The sequence below is a fragment of the Sesamum indicum genome, linkage group LG4 (assembly GCF_026168435.1).
Source record: "Sesamum indicum cultivar Baizhima isolate 11 linkage group LG4, ASM2616843v1, whole genome shotgun sequence".
Classification (NCBI taxonomy): Eukaryota; Viridiplantae; Streptophyta; class Magnoliopsida; order Lamiales; family Pedaliaceae; genus Sesamum; species Sesamum indicum.
In genome coordinates this window covers 16,075,271-16,094,830 of record NC_142660.1, presented here as the reverse complement: position 1 = coordinate 16,094,830, position 19,560 = coordinate 16,075,271, and the positions used below count along the sequence as shown (strand labels likewise).

The 19,560-nt window shown below is 31.4% G+C and overlaps 1 protein-coding gene across 4 annotated transcripts; it reads right to left on the bottom strand.

Annotated features, from left to right (window-relative positions):
- Positions 1-11,862: 11,862 nt before the first annotated feature.
- Positions 11,863-16,904, bottom strand: LOC105160912 (uncharacterized). Of its 4 annotated transcripts, XM_088879807.1 has the most exons (5): positions 16,295-16,320; positions 15,790-15,905; positions 14,830-14,916; positions 13,425-14,408; positions 11,863-13,340 (listed from the first exon to the last, which is right to left on the bottom strand). In XM_088879807.1, exons 4-5 carry the CDS (start codon positions 13,773-13,775, stop codon positions 12,018-12,020), a joined length of 1,674 nt encoding a protein of 557 aa, XP_088735933.1. In that variant the 5' UTR covers positions 13,776-14,408; positions 14,830-14,916; positions 15,790-15,905; positions 16,295-16,320; the 3' UTR covers positions 11,863-12,017. The 4 variants fall into 4 exon arrangements, with proteins under 4 accessions (XP_088735933.1, XP_011076734.1, XP_088735932.1 ...); XM_011078432.3 differs by lacking the exon at positions 14,830-14,916 and having other exon boundaries at positions 13,425-13,665; positions 16,295-16,904; XM_088879806.1 differs by having other exon boundaries at positions 13,425-14,916.
- Between the last annotated feature and the right edge of the window lie 2,656 nt (positions 16,905-19,560).

Sequence of the window (19,560 nt, the reverse complement as noted above, 5' to 3'; positions counted from 1 at the left end):
GTCAAGACAAATCACAGATTAAGACCATAGTCGTTCGAATCCTGTCGTCCAAACGATTCCAACAAGACCAATCTTGCTCAATTTCATCAAGTATTTGTTTGTTCAATTAAAATACATATATTTTAAAATAGTTATAATTTTATTAAATTTTATTATTAATTAACAATACTATTTATAATAAATAATTAATTAATAATACTATTTATAATATGCTATTATATTGGCACACAAGTGGTCCAATTACAAATTAAATTTGATTATTCCATCATGATTGTCAGAGGTTTGCAGGTCACATTGATTTTAATTTTTTCAAATTTAAACATATGCTATTATATTGGCACACTTAGATATGAGTGCACAATTAATTTAAAATTTAAAAAATTAATTTATTATCTTAAATATATATTAATTGAATAAATAAAAAAATAGAAAAAAGTTGTGAAAAAATATTAGAAAAAGAGTGAGGGAAAAGAATGTGCAAGTTGAGAAAAAAAATAAAAATTAGAAAAATAAAAGATGAATGGCCAAAAAACTTGAAAAGCGTATTAAAATAGTGCTTTTTAATTATATAAAAGTACATACCAATAAATACTGAAGAGCTCTCAGTCACTCATTCGATTTGTACAAGATTATATAATTACCTCAATTCATCATCTGCTTCGGCGAACTTCTCCGATGTTCGTGAAAATGGTCGGGCCTTAACTCATTTGTTCGGCGAATCTGGCAAGATTCTGATCGTCTGTAAATTGTTGCAAAGTGTTTGATATTGTTTTTTAAATTTTAAAATAAATTGTTTGAATTTATATGATTATTATAAGTTGTGATAATTAGTAAGTTGAAATAATATTTCCTTTTTTTCATAATCATTTCATATTTAGCGAGGGGTTATGTTTCTAATTAACAAGTACCTAGGAAATAGAAGTAGGGTTGTAGTGCATTAATTATTAATTAAATTATATAAAAGGTTTTAATTAATTTGGTATAGTGGTACGTGAGTTCTTGAAAAGTTGGTATTACAACATCAAATCATAATTTGACAAAAATGCTTTAGCTTATTAATTAAGATAGTTGACTAATAACAAGAGCTAATACATATATATATATAGATACACACACATGTAATTATTGTAATTAACATGCTTTCAATAAAAACTAGTGTAAATTACATTAGTACCCCTGAAGTTAAGTTAAAATACGCAAATATTTCTTTTTTTTACAAAATTACAGCTATATCGTCCGTGGGGTGTTGGTGTAATATTTTTTTAGGGGGTATTTGTGTAAGCTTTGCCTCTAAAAAGGGGTGTAGTAGTAATTACAATTATAATCTCAAAAGGTATATTTATAATATTGCAAAAAAACAGAGGGTGTTTGTATATTTTGGTCTAACTTTAGGGGGTGTCAATATGATGTACCCTAACAACTAAGAGTGTGTTGTTTGGTTGAGTTTATGAGCTCTTTAAAATAATATATAAGATATTTAAAAACTTATAATATGATACAAAATTTTTGGGATATTTGAATAAAAAGAGCTTACTATAAGCTCCAAAAATAAAATGCTATGAGTTTATAAACTTTTTTAGACGAAGTAATGGTTAGTTCCTAAAATCTTAACAAACTATTTAAATTAATTAAAAAATTATCATTTCTAACATCTTAAATTTTTAATTAATTTTCCCTAAATTAGAAATAAAAATGATTAGTTAATTGTAAGTTCAACAAAAATACTTGGTTAATACAATAAAATTAATTTTTTAAATTAATTTTAACTAAATAATTTGTTTTTTTTTTTTTAAGTTCTCAATATAGTCTTATTAAAGAAAGTCCTTATAAATTTGGAGATGGGAAAGATTTGGAGAGTTTGATGTTATAATTTTAAAGTTTTAACTCGCCTAACCCGAAAATCTATCATACCAACCATTGATTCTAGAACCATCTAAGGGCAGGCCATGGACATGTGGATTCGTAATTCTTATAAATAGTTGGGGGCTCCATATATGTATTTACGATTGTAAGATTTAGCACTGAAACCCCACTATAATTTAAGTGAACTGACTTAAAGTTCAGAGGAACGTTAAAAGAAAAAAATAGTGATATATTTTCATTAATATTTGACATAGCCCCTATTTATCTTCTTCAACATATGCTATAAAGACTAACCACTTATTATATTTTTTTTAAAAAAAAGATAATAAAAATTCAACAATGATGCAATTGTATTATTTATATATATATGTATATGTGAAAAAATGAATTATTTTAAATATTCTAATGAGTTATATCTGATTATAAAATTATAGGAAAATAATTTTTTAGACATCCATTTATTTCTAAAAATAACAAAAAAAAGAAAAATCAAACGAACTGCATTGAATTATCGAGAAAACTCAAAGAAAATGCGATTATATATATATATATATATATAATTGAATTATTTGAAATGGTCTGATGAGTTATTTCTGACCTACTGCTGATTGTTACATTATAAAGAAATAATATTTTCAAATATTCATAAAAAGGTAAATAACATTTACATTCATTGATATTAGATCTAATTACATAGGTACTTCCTACTTTTTATAAAATTATATATTTTTTGATGTTGTAATTATAATCATAAACACACTCACTATTCAATACTCTAAATACCCACGAGTATATTGTACTAACATCCCCAAAATAAGTATTCCTGTAATTTTATATAATACAGAGGTATTTATATAATTAGATATAATTTAAGGGATGTTGATTCAATTTATCTTTTTTTAAAGTAAAATTAGATGTGTCGACCATCTATCCAACAATTGAAAAAACTCACAAAAAAATGCAGTTATCGATGTCAGAGAGCTGGTTAGGGATAACCTCAGTGCATTTACGAATTTCATCAGCAACTTTAGCCTTACTAGCCTAATCCCACATCTTTCTCCAATCAAAGTCAGACTTGCGTACTCCGAGACTGTTCCGGGGACCTGCTTGCCATTCTTCCCTACCAACAAAGAACTCCGGAATGAATGCCTTTGATGTGACCTAGCATGACGGGGATGCTAGATTCTGATGTTGATCCGGGAGCTAATGGAGTCCTTGTACTATTTTCTGTATATTATATTATAGGTACGATAAATATGAAAAATTAATTAGAGATTATTTTAAATGGTTTAGTGAGTTATATCTATCTCACTGTTGACTACAAAATTATAGGGAAAAAAAAATCGGAAACTTTCACTTTTATTTTCTAAAATTAATAAATAAATGAGATTTGTTGCAGCAATCATTAAAAGTCTCTTTCCATCATTTCATGTCCAAAGACCAAAGTTTCGAAATATGAAATGTTACATTGACATGACGGCTAGAGAGAGAGTGTGTAACTATTATTATTTATGGAAATATAAAAAAATAAAAAACATAAACGATAATTAATGATAATATCGTATTAATTTTTAAATATAATAAGCCAGTAATTTTTTTATTTTTATTTTTTAAAATATAATTTATATTCAATAAATTTTTTATTTTTATTTATAATTAATATATTTTAAAATATGAAATATTATTTATTATATACATATTAGAACGGCCAACAAAAATGAAGTTTATTATTTTTAAAAAAATACATAATCTATATTATATACAATTGTAAAATACTGAAATTTGTGTCATGGTATTGTATAACTATTTTTTGATAATTTTTAAGTATGTTTTTATCTTTAAGATTCAAATAATAAAAATTATATAAATATTTTATTTTAAATAAATTTTAAAAGAAATTATACATCTATATAGAGTACGTGGCAATTATATATTAGTAAACATTAAGTTCACCAACAGAAAGTTCTACGTATACCTATACTTAGATTACCTCTTCATATTCTATTTTCCCAAGATACAATATTTTTTTGTAGTTAATAATGTAATCTAAAAATTATATTTAGATCTACAATACTTTTTACTATTGATTATTTTTATACTAAAATTTAAATTATTTATAATTTTTATTTATTAATAATTATAAAAATATAAGATTTTCTCGTGCCTCGATACATGGTACTAATTATTATTAATAATAAATAGAGATAATTATACTAATTATACTTTCTTTTCCTAATGATTGATGTAATTATACATAAACTCTTTGTGATTTGAAAATTACAACTAGCACCCTTAAAGTTTGTTTCTAGCTAACAAATAAATCCCTCCGTCAGTCAAAATTCATCGAATTTGTTGATATTAAAAAAAAATCAGAAAAAATTTATTAATCCTTGATTGACTTGTTATTGACTTATTGTAGATCAAATTAATCTTTTTATAACCAAATTACCCCCATACGTCTTCACGCGTCAATGTATGTGACACTACAAGAAAATATCTCAATAGCAACCAAAAAATTTGATGCTAAAGTTAGCGTCGAGCTAATTAACAAGTAAATTTTCGTTGATAATCTATACTATTTAATATATATTGTAAATAATTCGTTGCTCAATTTGTTAGCAAGTAAACTTTCATTGCTAAATATTAGCAAGTAATTTCTTGTATTAAATAATGTGATTTAGCAATAAAAACTTTACTTGCCAATTACCTTGCCACTAATTTTTTTCTGTTGTTGTTAAGCTAGTTTCTTATAGCGAGGATGCATATTTTCACTATTACACAAGGGCAGTTTAATTCGAAAAAAAATTACTTGATCTGCAATAAGTCAGTAATCAGTATATTGAGGCTAAATATGTATTTTCATTCAATTTTTTTTTTTGTTAATATCAGTAAATTCAGTGAATATTGACTAACGAGAGGACTTATTTATTAGACGGAAGCGAACTTCATGAATATTAGAATAATTTTTCAAGTCACAAAAAATTTATATATAATTACATCAAATTTCAATTTAAAAAAAATGTAATTATCCCTAATAAATAAAATAGGGTGGTTGAGGAAGTGAAGTGGACCACGTACCTACTAGACCACATCTCACTATATACGTACATATATATATATATATAATATTTAAATAGATCCTCCTTAGCCTTGCAAGCAATTAACTACACTATGCTTACGCCCAACTTATAATTTAATGAGGTGGTCACCATTCACCAATATTCATTAACTTCCACTCTTTGTATCTTGTCCATATTATTGTTTGTTTCTTGTGCAATTTCTATGATTCTTTTCTTAAAGAAAAGTTTCTTCAAGTAGTATACTGCAAAAACAGAAATTAATTATTTCGCACAAAAATCATAGTCAAGGCCACTACCTATTTAATCTCGAGCCGAGCATTCCGAAGGGCACCAAGCCAAGGAATGCAATAAGACTCTACTGCTCTATCCCCATTGCAGCTATGAGCTCTGAGTTAGGAGTTAACTGAGTTAGTAGTTATATCAATACTATATATCATGGTTAGAGAAAATCGATGTGAAAATTTATTGGCCACGATTAATCAACATTGGTTTTACCGATGGGCTCAATATTTTGCCACAGTTTTTAACTATAGCATGTATTTTGGCCTCGTTTACAGAAACAACGACTAATAACCATTATGCAGAAGTGGTTAATTAGTATCCGCTATAACTTTTTTTGCTTTTAACCGTGGTAATTAGTTATAATAAGTAAGATGTTATGAGTTTGCAATTTTTTTTTTTTGGAAAATGTAAGAAAACCCTAACTTCTTTTAAAAAAAAAGTTAATAATGTTTTTTTAGAAAAAATAAAAGTTTGTTCTTACTAATATTTTATAAACTCCATCATAAAATTTTTATTTAAAAATAAGATCTAATGTCTTATAAGTTTAAAAATATCTTATAAAATATTTTAAATAAGTTTAATTGAACACCCTTTTACAATAACAGGTCTTCCCACTTCCTAAGTCTGAGTTTTTCTTTTTCCCCCTCGACGCTTGTATGAGAGTACTTGATCTCTTGAATTAGGGTATTTATTGTTGATGTTTCCAACTAGGGGTAGGTGTACAGATCGGATTGTTCGGATACCAACCAGATTCGTACTATTGGTCAAATAGATCGAGTCATATAACTTTTATAATGTTTAGGAATTAGGTTAATTAAATCCAATTTAAAATAGATCAGGATGGTTATTGGGTACTTGAATTATTTAAAAAATAATAAAAAATTAAAAATTAAAAATAAATAAAGAAAAAAAATTGTTGTTGCTAGGAAAATAATGAAGTAAGAAAGAGAATGAATGATATATGGGTTGGTTGATTTATTTATCAAATTTTGGTATTAAGAATTGAATTATTTTATCTATTATTCTGAATTAATTAATTGTGATGTTATACTATCTTTTTAATATTTAAATTAGTTGATATTGTAATCTGATATTAAACTTCTGTATAATATTTAAAAAAAATAAAATACAAATTGCAAATTTATAATTATAAAGTTATAAAAAATACGTTTTTAATTATTTTTTTTACTGGCCTTCTACTTTTCTTCACATTTAAATTATAAAAAATTATCAGGTAAATTAATGAGTACTCGATTAGTCGGATACCCAATTTTATTGAATTGGTGTTGAATTAGTCAAGTTATCATATTTTTGGCAATCAAGATGAAGTATTAAATCATATTTTGTAAAATTAAAAATTAAATTCAAACAAATTATAAAGGGCTAACGAAACACGCCATTTCTAAATTCAAGAAGATTCATGTTGTTTAACGAATAAATCAATGAATTTACTATGGAGATCATCAAATTTTAACCTTTTAATTTGTGATTGTGGTGCGAAATCCATGAATTATTATTATCAAAGCACAAGTTTAATTTTGGTGGAAGATCCGATCATTGATTCACTAAAAAAAATTTATTTTATTAGAACAGGCTTTTTTTTGAATTTGTAACACATTTTTTTTATAAAAATTTTTATAACGGCTAGACCTACCGCGGCTAAACGATGCGTTACAAAGTATTTGTGATGGCTTGCACAAAAGCCTTTACAAATTTTAATGGCCTTTGTGACGGTCAGTTCTAGTTGTTACAAAAATAGTGACATGAAAAAAAAAAAAAGTTAGAACGTTTTTTGTACCTGTTAGGTTGAATTTGATATAAATGTTATTGTAATGCTTTTGCAACACATTTAGGTATAATTTTGCTAGATATTTGGTATGGTTTTTGTAACATACTTTATAACTATTTTGTATTATATTTGTATCTGTTTTTGGCACTGCATTTGTAACTGTTTTTTTTTCAACTTAATTTGTAATGATTTTTGGAACTGCTTGGGTTTTAATCTGGAACTATTTTTGGCACATTTTTTGTAACGGCCTGGCGATTATACATTTTATTGGTGTATTACAAATGCAGTTACAAAATTTGTTATTTTTTAATATATTTTAATTTTTATTTTATTTAAAATTGTGTAATATGTTTTAAAATTTATTTTATTTAATATGTTTTTATATTTATTTTTGTAAAATTGAGTAAATAAATTTAAATAAAAAAACACATAATATAACAAAAAAGAATAATCCAATTAAAAAATTAATACTGAAAAATCTTAATCTAAATTTTATCCCCAGCAGCCATGTGTTCATCGTCGTCGTTGGGTGCCGGGGGATCAGCTGGAGGCTCGGGCGCTCGATAATCGGGCCAGTTGGGATCAATGCTTTTGATGTGGTGCTTGAGTGCCAACATTCGATCATCAATATCGAGGCGTTGCAGCTGTAACATCCGATTATCAATATCGGGGTGCTGCGGCTGTGGTGGCGAGGGTAAGGGAGCAGTTGATTGGGTTGCCTAGGATGGTCCAGCAATCGAGTGGTGGACCTCGGAGTTAAGACTGAATACTCGGCCCTTTCTGACCACCCGCTACTAACATCCAGACCTACGGCTCGTCTGGGGCCACGGACCCTTGAGAAGACAATGGAGGCTCTTCATTGTTGTTTTATTATCTTTGGCATTCCTCCATCATGATTTAGAACAAAATCTTAGATTAGATTCTTGTCCTGAACTTCCAATTAGATATTCTCTAGATTTTGCTCAAAATTTCCCTTCATTGAATATATGAATAAACTTTTTATATTTTTTCTTTTCTTTATTTTTTTAAAGTTTGTGGACTTTATTTTTTATGAGATATTTTTATTTGATAAGTGCCCTCTAAATTCTCTTGTCCGCATGCAACAGTTGAAAGTGTTTCAATAATAATGTGAATTTCGATTCAATAAAATGGCGTGTGATGAGGTTTACGGTTTTGTACTGAAAAGATATTTTATTCAGATAAAGAGTTTTTAAAATTTATAAGTTCTTTAAATTCTTCGTTTACAGTCAATATAGACACATGATCTACAACATATGCCAACAACGTCAAATAAAATAATTTTATTAAATAAGTGTATAAACGATTGATAATTCTTTCTATATACAGAATGATTAAAAAAAACCCACGAAAATAGTGGTTTAATTTTTCTCGCTGTACACAAGTTTGTTGTAATTTATTCCGTTGCTTCTAATTAAAATAACGTACGAATTGAGCCTGTGTATTAATCAATTTATTGATATAATCATATATACGTTTCAAAAAAAAAAAAAACATATATACCTTACATGAAATATAGGGACGAGAAATAAAATCAAAACTTCACTTAAATTACATTTGGAACAATGAATTTGAATTTGATTAGAGATTTGAAAAGATAGAAGACAAAATACTCCCACACAAAGGGTCTAAAAATACAATTTTATGAAGTTCAAATAACAAAACACAATTATATATAGGGGTGTCTAAATATAATCAACCCTAAAAATCTAAATGCATATGGTCCTCACTGCAGGTTGACAGCCACAAATTTGGTCATGGAATGGGTGTCATGAGCAGCACACATATATATAATATATTATTTAAGTAGATAAAAACATATATATATGAGCTCATCATTTGGTTTCATCTGCAATAGAAAATCATATCTTCTTTTTTTGATTCTAATGTTATGCACAAGAGCCTGTCAGATATGGATAATACCAATATATGTATATATATAAAATATAGAGGTCATCCACATGACTTTTTGGCTCCTGATGTGTCCCAAGAATCACTGTTCAAACCTATGTATGATTTTAATTTAGTTTTGGTCCTTTAGAGCTACAAATAGTAAATTTTTCTCCAAATTTGGAAAGTGCCCAAGTTTTCATTCTAAGGAAATTTCATAAGGAAAAATTGGTCTAAGTTGGGTTATTTTTTTTTATTATTTAAAAAAAATTATATTAATATAATTTTTTTATAATAAAAAAAATACATAACCCGATCTAAATTGCACAAGAATGGTCTAGACTCTACTATGACTAGTTTGGAGCAGCCTACGATTTTTATAGTAATTAATTTTATAAAAACATAATCATAAATTCTCTATAAAAGCTTCAAATTTTGGCTTTTCATGAAATGTTAATAGAAGTGATTTTCAGACGCTTTAAATTTATAATTTTTAACGTTTGAAGTGCTTAAAGTTTCGGCAGTTGAGCCAAACTAATTCTAAGTTTGAATGAATTGAAACTTTTGCTATAGATTTTATTCTATTTTTTATTTCATTGTAAGTTCACAAGCTATGTATATAAAGATGGTGTCATATATTCTATTTAATTTTTTTTTATATATACGATATATGTATATATCGAATAAAATAAAAAATAAAAATAAATTTTGCAATAAAAAATCCATGAAAAAATCGACAGCAAACGTTGGTGAATCTCTTTCCCCATTTCCCCATGCAGAATTTAAGTTGACAGTTGGCCTTGAATTTATTATATGCACTTATTTTTGGTCTTTACATATGTCATGTTCAAGAAAAATTTGTCCATGCTAAAAATATAATACGACAAGCTCAATCAATCACTTGTTAAATCAATACGATTTAAGTGTACAAAGAGCACCTTCCCAGTTCTTTTGCTCTTAGTTTGTATGTATTGATTTGGTTTCGTTAGAATTGTTGCTGTTCTCCAGGGATTGTTGATGTGGGAGCTACATAATAGTATTGCAAATTTACACAATGCCCTCAAGCGCTTAAATAACTTCAAGAGTGGTCAAGGTTCGGATGTCTCCTATTTGGATTGTACCTACCTAACTCTGGTCCGACTTGAATTTGAGCATATACGGCCTCGTGATGACTGCTTGATTGTTTCTAAATCAATAATTCAAATGAAACATTGTACAACTTGAGAATGCCTATAAATAATATTTCTTTGTCCCAAGTATAATTGTAGACACCTTAAATATTTGTACGACCTTCATACTTTCTCCTTTATGATCTTACTAACTTAAAAATCGAAAGACTATCACCAGGATTTTCTGGGTGTTGTTTTTGTGTGTTTCTTTCTTGTAGGACACGCAATCGGATTTCCAATTTATGTCAGCACTTTAGGAGTATTTCTAAATAGATTAGACCTAAACTAAGCAGTCCAAATCCAGACACGGAACAGTTGCAACTTGTATATTGGGTGTTCATACAATTACAAACACACCCCATCAGAGGGAAGAGAATAGACATTTGAACCAACACTCTTTACTGGAAGTAAGTAGTTGATCTAAGTTTTAAAAAGAAAAATCCTGGATTTACAGGAATGGGAACTAATGAATTCGTGATGTAAAGTGGTCAAATATGTTTTTGTTTTTAGCTGTAAACCACTGTATATTGATTAGACGCGAATCAGATGGACCCCTACCTGTTTATTTAATCGGCCGATACAAGACAAGAAACTGGAGACAAGATCCTCATTATACAAGTGAAAACTTCACAAGGAAAACCGACTGTGACACTAACGGACCTGGAAACTGGGACGGTCAATTTCTTGTATTTTAGTGCAAACTGAAAAACAGTGATGTGGAAAACAGGATGGATGTGTGGTGTAAATGACTCCAAACTTGATAATGATGCCGCGAAATGTAATGCAGGTGGCCTCATTTCCAGCTAACTTATGGGGCCTCATTTCCATTTGTGTTTCTGGAATATGCGGTCTTCAGATGTAATTGAGACACCAACCACAACCACTTCATTCATCCCCAGCTCATAGGGTTGTCTGACTTATATTTTTGAAACAGCATGGCCACAAAAACTATTACTTATTTAGCTTTGTTCTCACCTTCCACAGTTATTTTCTTAGTACAATGACCCACTTCAGCTGCCACACTTATATAACCAATCTGTTGCAAACAACTGTTTTGTTAGTCTTAGTTTATTCCTAGGAAAGATTGGATTGTCCGATCAAATTGTTCCACATGATCTTTCAAGCACTACAAGAAAGCCGATGAATTTCCTGGAACCAGCAGGAAGGGCAGAAATCGAAGAACATTGATGTATGGAAGACATGAAATCAAACCTGTAATTTGACCATGGAGTTGTTCAAGTGGTTGGGTGTTATACCAGTATTTATAGCTGGTTAGGAGAAGTACTCACCAGGTGCTCACAGCTCCTACAAATTTCTCCATGATGCATCGAAGAAGACTGCGCTAAGCCGACATTGGTTGGTTATGAAGCCCAAACACCTGAAAATACAGCCTGATTAGGACATGCCAATCTTGTATAAATAGCTATAGCCGACATTTGTTGGTTATGAAAGCTCAAATACCTGAAAATACAGCCTGATTAGGACATGCCAATCTTGTATAAGTAGTATGCATGTAGGTATTCGATTGGATCAAGGTAGGCACTCGAGGCTCCCCTGTTCTCCACATGAAGTCTGTCCTCACGTAAAAGCTCATATTGCTACTGGCAAAATGAGTGGATTTAACATCTTAGGATCATGAGTAAACCATCGTGCTTGGTCGCTCAAATTGGCCATATTATCAATTTCTCATCATATCAAAATTAATCAGGCAGTCGTGAATAAACAATAATAAATAAAAGGACGCATAAAGTGCATCAAAGATGTCCAGAAATTAAGAAACAAAGAAACCTTTGTTTTTTCTTTTCCATTGCACAAAGAAGAGGATCACATGGTACAAGAGCTACACCCACATATCTACACATCTATGACAAAAACTGAGATCTACAAACAAGAAAAAGCTATTTTGTCTTTTTTTATAAATAAAAATCAATCCAATCCAGCATCAGAACTGGATCGCCCAGACTCAGATGGCTTCTCTTTGTTAGCAACAGAATCTTCTACGCTTCTAGTACATCTTTTGCCAATGCCAATTTCCAATGAGTTCTCTGACGAGAAAACCAACTCCATAGTGGTCAAGCTACTTGAGGTAGCATCTATATCTCTTATTCCACTATACAGACCCCTGCTTCCAGTAACTAGAATGTTTTGCTTGTCGTTGCTGCTACTCAAGACAGAAGGCAATACCTCAAGCAGCTGTGAGCTGGGTTGATTGGAGCTACCAATGAGCATGCGAAGCGTCTCTCTAGCACTTTGTTCTAGCGTGCATTCAGCTTTTGGAAGTCGACGGTCGACAAGATTTGAGTTTACTGGGGGAATCCTAGCTGGGCCTGCACTGACCAAATACCCGGGGCCAGATGAGCAGACATCAATTACTGGAATATGGACAATTGGGTCGCATATCAAAGGTGTAAAAGTTGGGATCTGCTGCGAGTTTGTTAATCTGCCTAAAGGCTCAGGCAAAAGACTCGGAAAATCTAGAGGTGGAACTTCTCCCACATTTAGGGACGGTTTTGAGTTCAAAAGAGTGGATGGTCCAGCAGCTGACAGCAGAGAAGAAAGTGGAGGCAAAGATAGTGACTCAGTTGATGAAGGCAGCTGGGGATTTCTCAGTGTGTACTGCAGCATTGATGCAACAGGTGGACACCAGCAGTAGTGAGGAGAAATATGAGACAGGCCTGAGGGAATCTGTTGCATCTTTCGGCCAGCAAGCAGAGGCTCCACAGGTTTGCTGAATGAATCCAAAAAATCCGATGTAGCAAATGGGAGAATACCATTTGTTTCAGGGAGTTCATCTTTGTCAAAGCAATTAGACCTAGATAGATCAGCACAGTTAGCTGAAGTAAGAGACAAGCTGTCAACAAGAGAAACATAATCATCTGCAGTCGGCCTTGATTTTTCTCGGGCAGCAATACTAAAAGAAGACAAACTTTCCAGCAGGCCCTCTTTAGATGAACTGGACTTGGGACAGAGATTGCCTTGAAAAATCAGGTTTGTCTTTGATCCTCGACTGCAGCATGGCTGGAAGCATGAACTGTCCCGACCATTAAATGAAGATAGAGGAAAATGCGAATCAGAATAATCAATTGAGCCATCTGAAGGAGGGCTAGACAGTACACCACTAGTGTTGACACTAGTTACTGTTGGTCCAGCAAGATATGCTCGAAGATTAGATGCAAAACAGTTCAGACGTCCCTCACTAATTCCAGATAATTCAGCCAGTGAAGGTTTTCTCATAAGCAGATCCTTCATCTATGTCAAACAAGAAATGGAATGTATGAGGAAATATTTCAACTACACAAGCGAACTTGATATGAATTATCTAACTGATCTTACCTTTTTGAGCAATTCAATTCCATGAAGTTTAGATTTCTCAGAGCACCAAAAATATGAATCCACACCATTGCTTCTTATTAAGAAGGACCTTCCAGAGTTGTCTGCAGAAATCTCTTCAATCTCTATAGCAGCACATTGAACCTGAGAGCTTAATGTTGCCATCCTCTTCACAGAACCGTCATCTCCATTAAATGAGATGCACAAATCAGAAGTTGGTAGAAGTGTGAGACACAAATTCCCTCTGTTCAGATGATAGACCAATAGAAGGTTTAGAAAAGAATCACCAACAGTGTGCAGAAGGAGATTAAAGTAAAAGCAGTATTCGTGCATATTGAAGATTTTGCTCGACATTTTTTTCGCCTAACCCTCCAGTAATAACACAAAAGATGATGTAGCCAAGGGAGCATGTATATCAAACAGCGAACCCATTTAGGCTCCCTCAGTAGTAATAGTTAATGTTTGCTCTAATGCATCCACTGCAGGATATGTAAATTCCAGACAACCCACCACAAACTAAAAGATTTAGTTTTCTAGATATATGAACTACAATATTCACACGTCTTCATTTTTCCTCTTCTCTTTCCCTATACATCCCAAGATTCAGTAAGGCTACAAAGCTTAGCATCCAGTCAAACTTTTCTTGGTTTTCCTTGCTATATAGTCAAAAGCCCCAACATAAGTATCTGAAACTAACTTACTGACTTATAAAGCAGTGAGAAGAAGACTGAGTTGACGGATATTAGAAGTAATATAAAATGTAAAATCTAACAAAAGTAAATAGGAGAAGTAATGAATAGAAAGCAAAGATGCAAATTAATAAACTAAAATGAAAAACAAGAATAACAAGTATCACACTAGGAAAACAGTGATTCAACATGAAAGAAGTCAACAAACTCTGGCAAAGAGCGAACAATGTATTAACATAGGAGCATGAAGCTACCTTTACTTCGTATTCAGAGATCATAATAGTATACGCCCATTTCCCTACAAATCAAAAGATATTTTCACTTGGAAAGATGAACAATGTTACCATTAACATACAAAAATACAGCATTCTTTGATAACTAAGGATCAGAAAATATACAGAGAACAGATAAAATTATGTCAACTGTAACCTAAATAGAGAAGAATCAATGGCATTTTAATGGCTGCAGGGAATAAGGAACAGAAAATTACAAACTTATTAATGACGTCAACGAATGAAGAATGTTACAATAAACTTTGATATTACCCTGCAATACTTGCAATCTGAAGCAGGTGAATTTACTAAATTGCATATGTCATGGTGATCAATACCACATAAGGTTATCAGATAAGATAAGCTGCTTAGTCTCCACCTATTACCAATATGACAAACATATTTACCACACCAACCTTCTATGGTGTCTCCACATGTCATACTCACCTCCTAGTTATGAACAGTCATATCAAGACGCAAGCATCTAGAGAGGATCCAGCATGCAGTGCCGATCAAGAGATCATTAAGGGATGTCTGCAATTCACGTACAAGACACTCAAAATATGAACCCTAAACAAGTCTACGGATCAGGCATGACAATATAACAATCTATTCCTATGAGTCACTTAGCAGGGGTGAACAAAAATAATGACCAGTTAAAAAATATTAGCATTTGCTAGTCAAGAACAACATCATTAAGCATCCATAAGCAAACATAGATGATAAAGAGATGAAACTAACATGTAATGCTAGTCTCCTACAACAATTACAATAATATATAGTTTAATTAACAGTAAGAAAGCATTTACAAGTACATAAACAAGCTTAAAAAGCAGCATTATAGTTCAATACAGCTAAAGGACACAAACTCAAGCATATTCCAAAGAAAATATATGCACAACTAAGGAAGCAACAGTGAAATAGGTTGGTTTCTTTTGTGTTGATAATAGCATTCCACAATTTTGCATGTTATTTGATGAGCATTCAATCCACATCCCTCCCAGCATTTCCAATCCAAATACTCCTTTTCGTGCAGAGTCAGTACTACTTAAGTTCATTCATTATGTTTGTTCTAGGAGTCACTATCTTGAGATATTTCTTCAGTGCCTTCCATTAAAGAGAAATAGTAAAAAGTTTTTAATTAATTACAAGAAATGGAGTTCTACTTGATTAAAAGTTAGATGGATTATAAATGACATCATCATTAAGAGCAAGTCTTCCAAAACATCTCCACAAACTCTTATTTGTTTCAGAGCAAATAAAACATAAAGTTCCATTGTCAACTGCCTTAGATATCAGTAAATCACATATTCTTACTGAGAACAGATAATGAAGAAGGGCAAATATTCACAGATATGAACACAAAACCATGTAATTGCCATAGAGAATACAAATGCTTGCAACTACCTTATTGATGTTGGAAACAGGAGTGTTCCTTTCTTCTTGATCTTCCCAACGCGAATAGCAACAAGAGGTGCACACAAGCACCTAGCTAGCAGACCAACTTCTGATGGCTCAAAGTGCTGCTTCATTAACAATAGGTAAGATAACAGTAGAATACAAACCAGAAAGCTCAAGAAACGTGAGAGAAGTTTCAAAATCATCCAACAAAGGCTAATCATCCACTAAGACAGATAACAAATTGATACAATTAATTTCCGCCCAAACAAACCACTTCTGTAAACAATACAACTGCACCATCCCAATACATTTACATTCAGATTCTTCAGTAGCATAAGCCTAATTGACAATCAAAATTAAGAAGGAAAAAAAAATCATCACATGCAATGATAAAGCTAACACAATACAGGCTTTGTTAATGACTTTATCTGACCCCGGAAAAAGACTGTCTCAAGAATTACATACAAAGAGACAACAAAGGGCCGGATTTGAATTCAACGAGCATACATACCTGACTAAGGTGAGCTAGCAGACGATCCTCAGCCACACCAGTTGAGACATTAAGCTTCAGCAAAGGCTTCAACCTCTCATCAGCACGACAGGCCCCCATAACCTGCATATCCAGCGCTCGTATCCACTGCAGAACCCCGTCCTCCCTAGAACTCCCTTGTAGCAGCAGATCTTCATCACCATCCTCCACCAAAACCTCCGTTAACCTCCTCATAATTGACGAACTGCCGCTGGCCAGAGTTCCAGAACCGCTCGAGGAAACATCAATCGATTCCTCACCATCGGAATTTTGATCAACGTCATTTATCCTATGATCATTCATGAAATGACGTTCCCCCGGATTAACCATTTTCCTCTCAAATTTCTCAATTTAACTAACGCTAACTCCGTTCAAAAATCCGAAATCGATTAAGAAACCCTACTAGATATTTCCTTCAGCAGTCCAAATTCGCTTCCACAACCAAATCTCCGGAATATATGCGGACGGAAACACAAATTCAATTGAGACAAAAATCTAGCAATCACCGAAGGAGAAATGAAATCAGATTTTAGAAGATCCCTCTCACAGAAAATCGCACCCTTGGCGAAACGAGAAGTCAAGCGAGCATCACGTTACATTTATAGAGGAAAAACATATGGACAGCACACGGACTAGAAAACTATCTTTCAAATTCGTTAAATGGAGGACTGAGGTCCGGAACTAAACCACACGTATACAATCATGCAGGTTAAAGTACACATCAGCAATGCATAGCTGTGGGGCCACTGGATGCCCGTGGGGCCCGCAAGGTGCAGGGGTACCGTCTCATTGGCCAGTATATGAACTTGATAATTTGAGATGAGGTTGGAGGCTCGTTTTAATAAATTTTATAGAACATTTAGGGTAAAATACACTTTACCCCCTAAATTATTGTTAATGTAATATTCATCCCTTAAACTAATAACTATGACACTTATTTTTTTATAATTAAATTTTTGAATAATATTATCCTTATATTATATATAGAATTCAAAATTTTCTTTTTCTAATAATTTTGTATTTTAAATTTAATTAAAATTTTCTTAATTAAAAAAATATTTTTTAATTATAATAAAAAATATATAATATGTGAATTAAATAGTTTGAATTTTATTATATTTTACAGACTCAAAGTTAAGTAACAATGAGTACTGAAAATACACAAAAAAAATTCATAAAAAGATTTTATTAATTTGGTAATAGAATTAAGTTATTAATAATTTATTCTTTTAGATAAAAATAAATAATTAAATAGTTTTTTAAATATATTTTCTTTAAAATATATAATAAAATATTTATATATATTCATTTTTTTCCTAAAAATATTTAACTTTTAGGTAAGCATATATATATATATTATCAATTTCTTTTAAAAAACATATATATATGAATTGTTGGTTATATTATATTTATTGTGTATCTATTATACATATATAAATTTATAATCCACGTTAATTTAAATTCTTCCTTTATTAAATGACAATTTGGTGATAATTTAATGTACAAAATATTAAAATATATTGTGAATAATAAAATCATTCAAATCATGAGGGATATTTTTGTCCAATCAAGAGGGTGAGTGTTACATTTATCAATTTAAGGACATAAATATTACATAGGAAATAGTTCATGGAGATAAAGTGTATCTTACCCAAATATTTATTTTAATGGATTAAGTATAAAAAAAAGTGTGGTATTTGTTTTGTATGATAAATTTTATTGAGCAAAGACAAGATAAGGGGATTGAATGTTTTTGGTTTGGTGGTTGGGACAACAGACCAGAAAATGTGTGTCATTGCAATCACTTGATGAGATAACTCGCAGTGGGGACTACTTTGCCAGCATTCCGTACAAACATTTGAACCTTATTTAGGACAAATGCAATAACACATAAAGTCGTAGCTCTAAATTTTTCAACTTAGTGAAGAGCCTCATTTGCCTGTGATGTATACCAGCATAATATATTGTGAGCGCTTCATCAACCAAGTGGTATAGAGAGCATCTATATAGTTTTCTGGCATGAATATTTGATCAACAATTTTGTGATCTCATTTATTGCTTTTGGGTTGATAAAGGCTGCAACACAGACATTTTCAAGTCCATCTGAAAGGTGAGTAAGAGCTTTGAAGGTACTTAATCTGGGGATTCATAGATCATGCCATACTAGGATTTGGTTACCTACGCCACCCTCCACCTGCGTCCTGTTTGGGTTACATCCTTGGCTTTAAATGTTGATCTCCATATGATTGAAGGTCCTGAGCCAAGTTCGCAACAAAGAGGAGATGAATCCGGGAGTTACCTGATAACTCTGCAATTATAATGATTTTATAGCAATTTAATCTTCCTTTTTAGGCCAAAATATTCCTAATTGTGTGATTTTATTGCATATTCAGCAAAAAGGAAGATTACAAGGACGTTTCTGCAAAATTGACAAAGTGCGCCCACGTTTAATGGAGTAGTCAACTCGGGATAAGGATAAGCACGAACGATTTCCCCAAGAGATAAAGGAATCAAGTGTTTAGATTTAGAAAGGATTCTTTTAAGCTTATCTTTTGTAATCTATTTACCTTTTTAGAGTTTATCACGTATCTATCCCCCACTACGTCTAGATTCGTAGGGGACTTTTATTATAAATAGGGGGATCTCTTCATTAGAAGACATTCAGTTTTTATCTTAGAACTCTATAGAATTCTCTGTTCATCTCTTCTCTTTTATTTTATTTTACTACCGGAATTAATGGAATTCCACTTTATAGTGTGTTCTTCCATTAACATGTCCGGCTAAATTCCTTATTTTCTGGTTAAGGTATGGTGATTGCTTGATTTCCATTATGTTGTGAGATCTAATCTGCGTTCTACACTTGTCAAACAAATATTCATGCTATTCTCTGTGCTTTAATTACAAACGTCTGATTTATGAATGATTCGGCCGGTTGTTCATTATCAAGAAGGTTTGCTTAGCTAATTGAACTTTATAAATCCGTGTAATTGTTTATTTAGTTCAATACTTAGTGGCAACGTAGCATGATTAGTTATGTCACAGTATTTAATTATGTTATGGGGAATGCATGATCTAGTTTAAACGAATTGTCCTCGTAGGAGTTTGTTGATTAGAATCAGGCCTTTCTAATTCTTAATGCTGTTAATAGATTAAATCTTGTGGACGTTCCCAAGGTTGTCTGTTAATTAGAGATCTAGCCAACGGTCGTACCTTGGCTAACGAAAAGGTAAGGAAAGGTGAGGTTGTTA

Coding starts and splice junctions, on each gene's coding strand:
- LOC105160912 (XM_011078432.3), bottom strand. CDS start 16,642: ATGGTTAATCCGGGGGAACGTCATTTCATGAATGATCATAGGATAAAT. Junction 15,906..16,294: donor TGCTAGCTCACCTTAGTCAG/GTATGTATGCTC, acceptor TTAATGAAGCAG/CACTTTGAGCCATCAGAAGT. Junction 13,666..15,789: donor CTGTTTCCAACATCAATAAG/GTAGTTGCAAGC, acceptor TCATCTGAACAG/AGGGAATTTGTGTCTCACAC.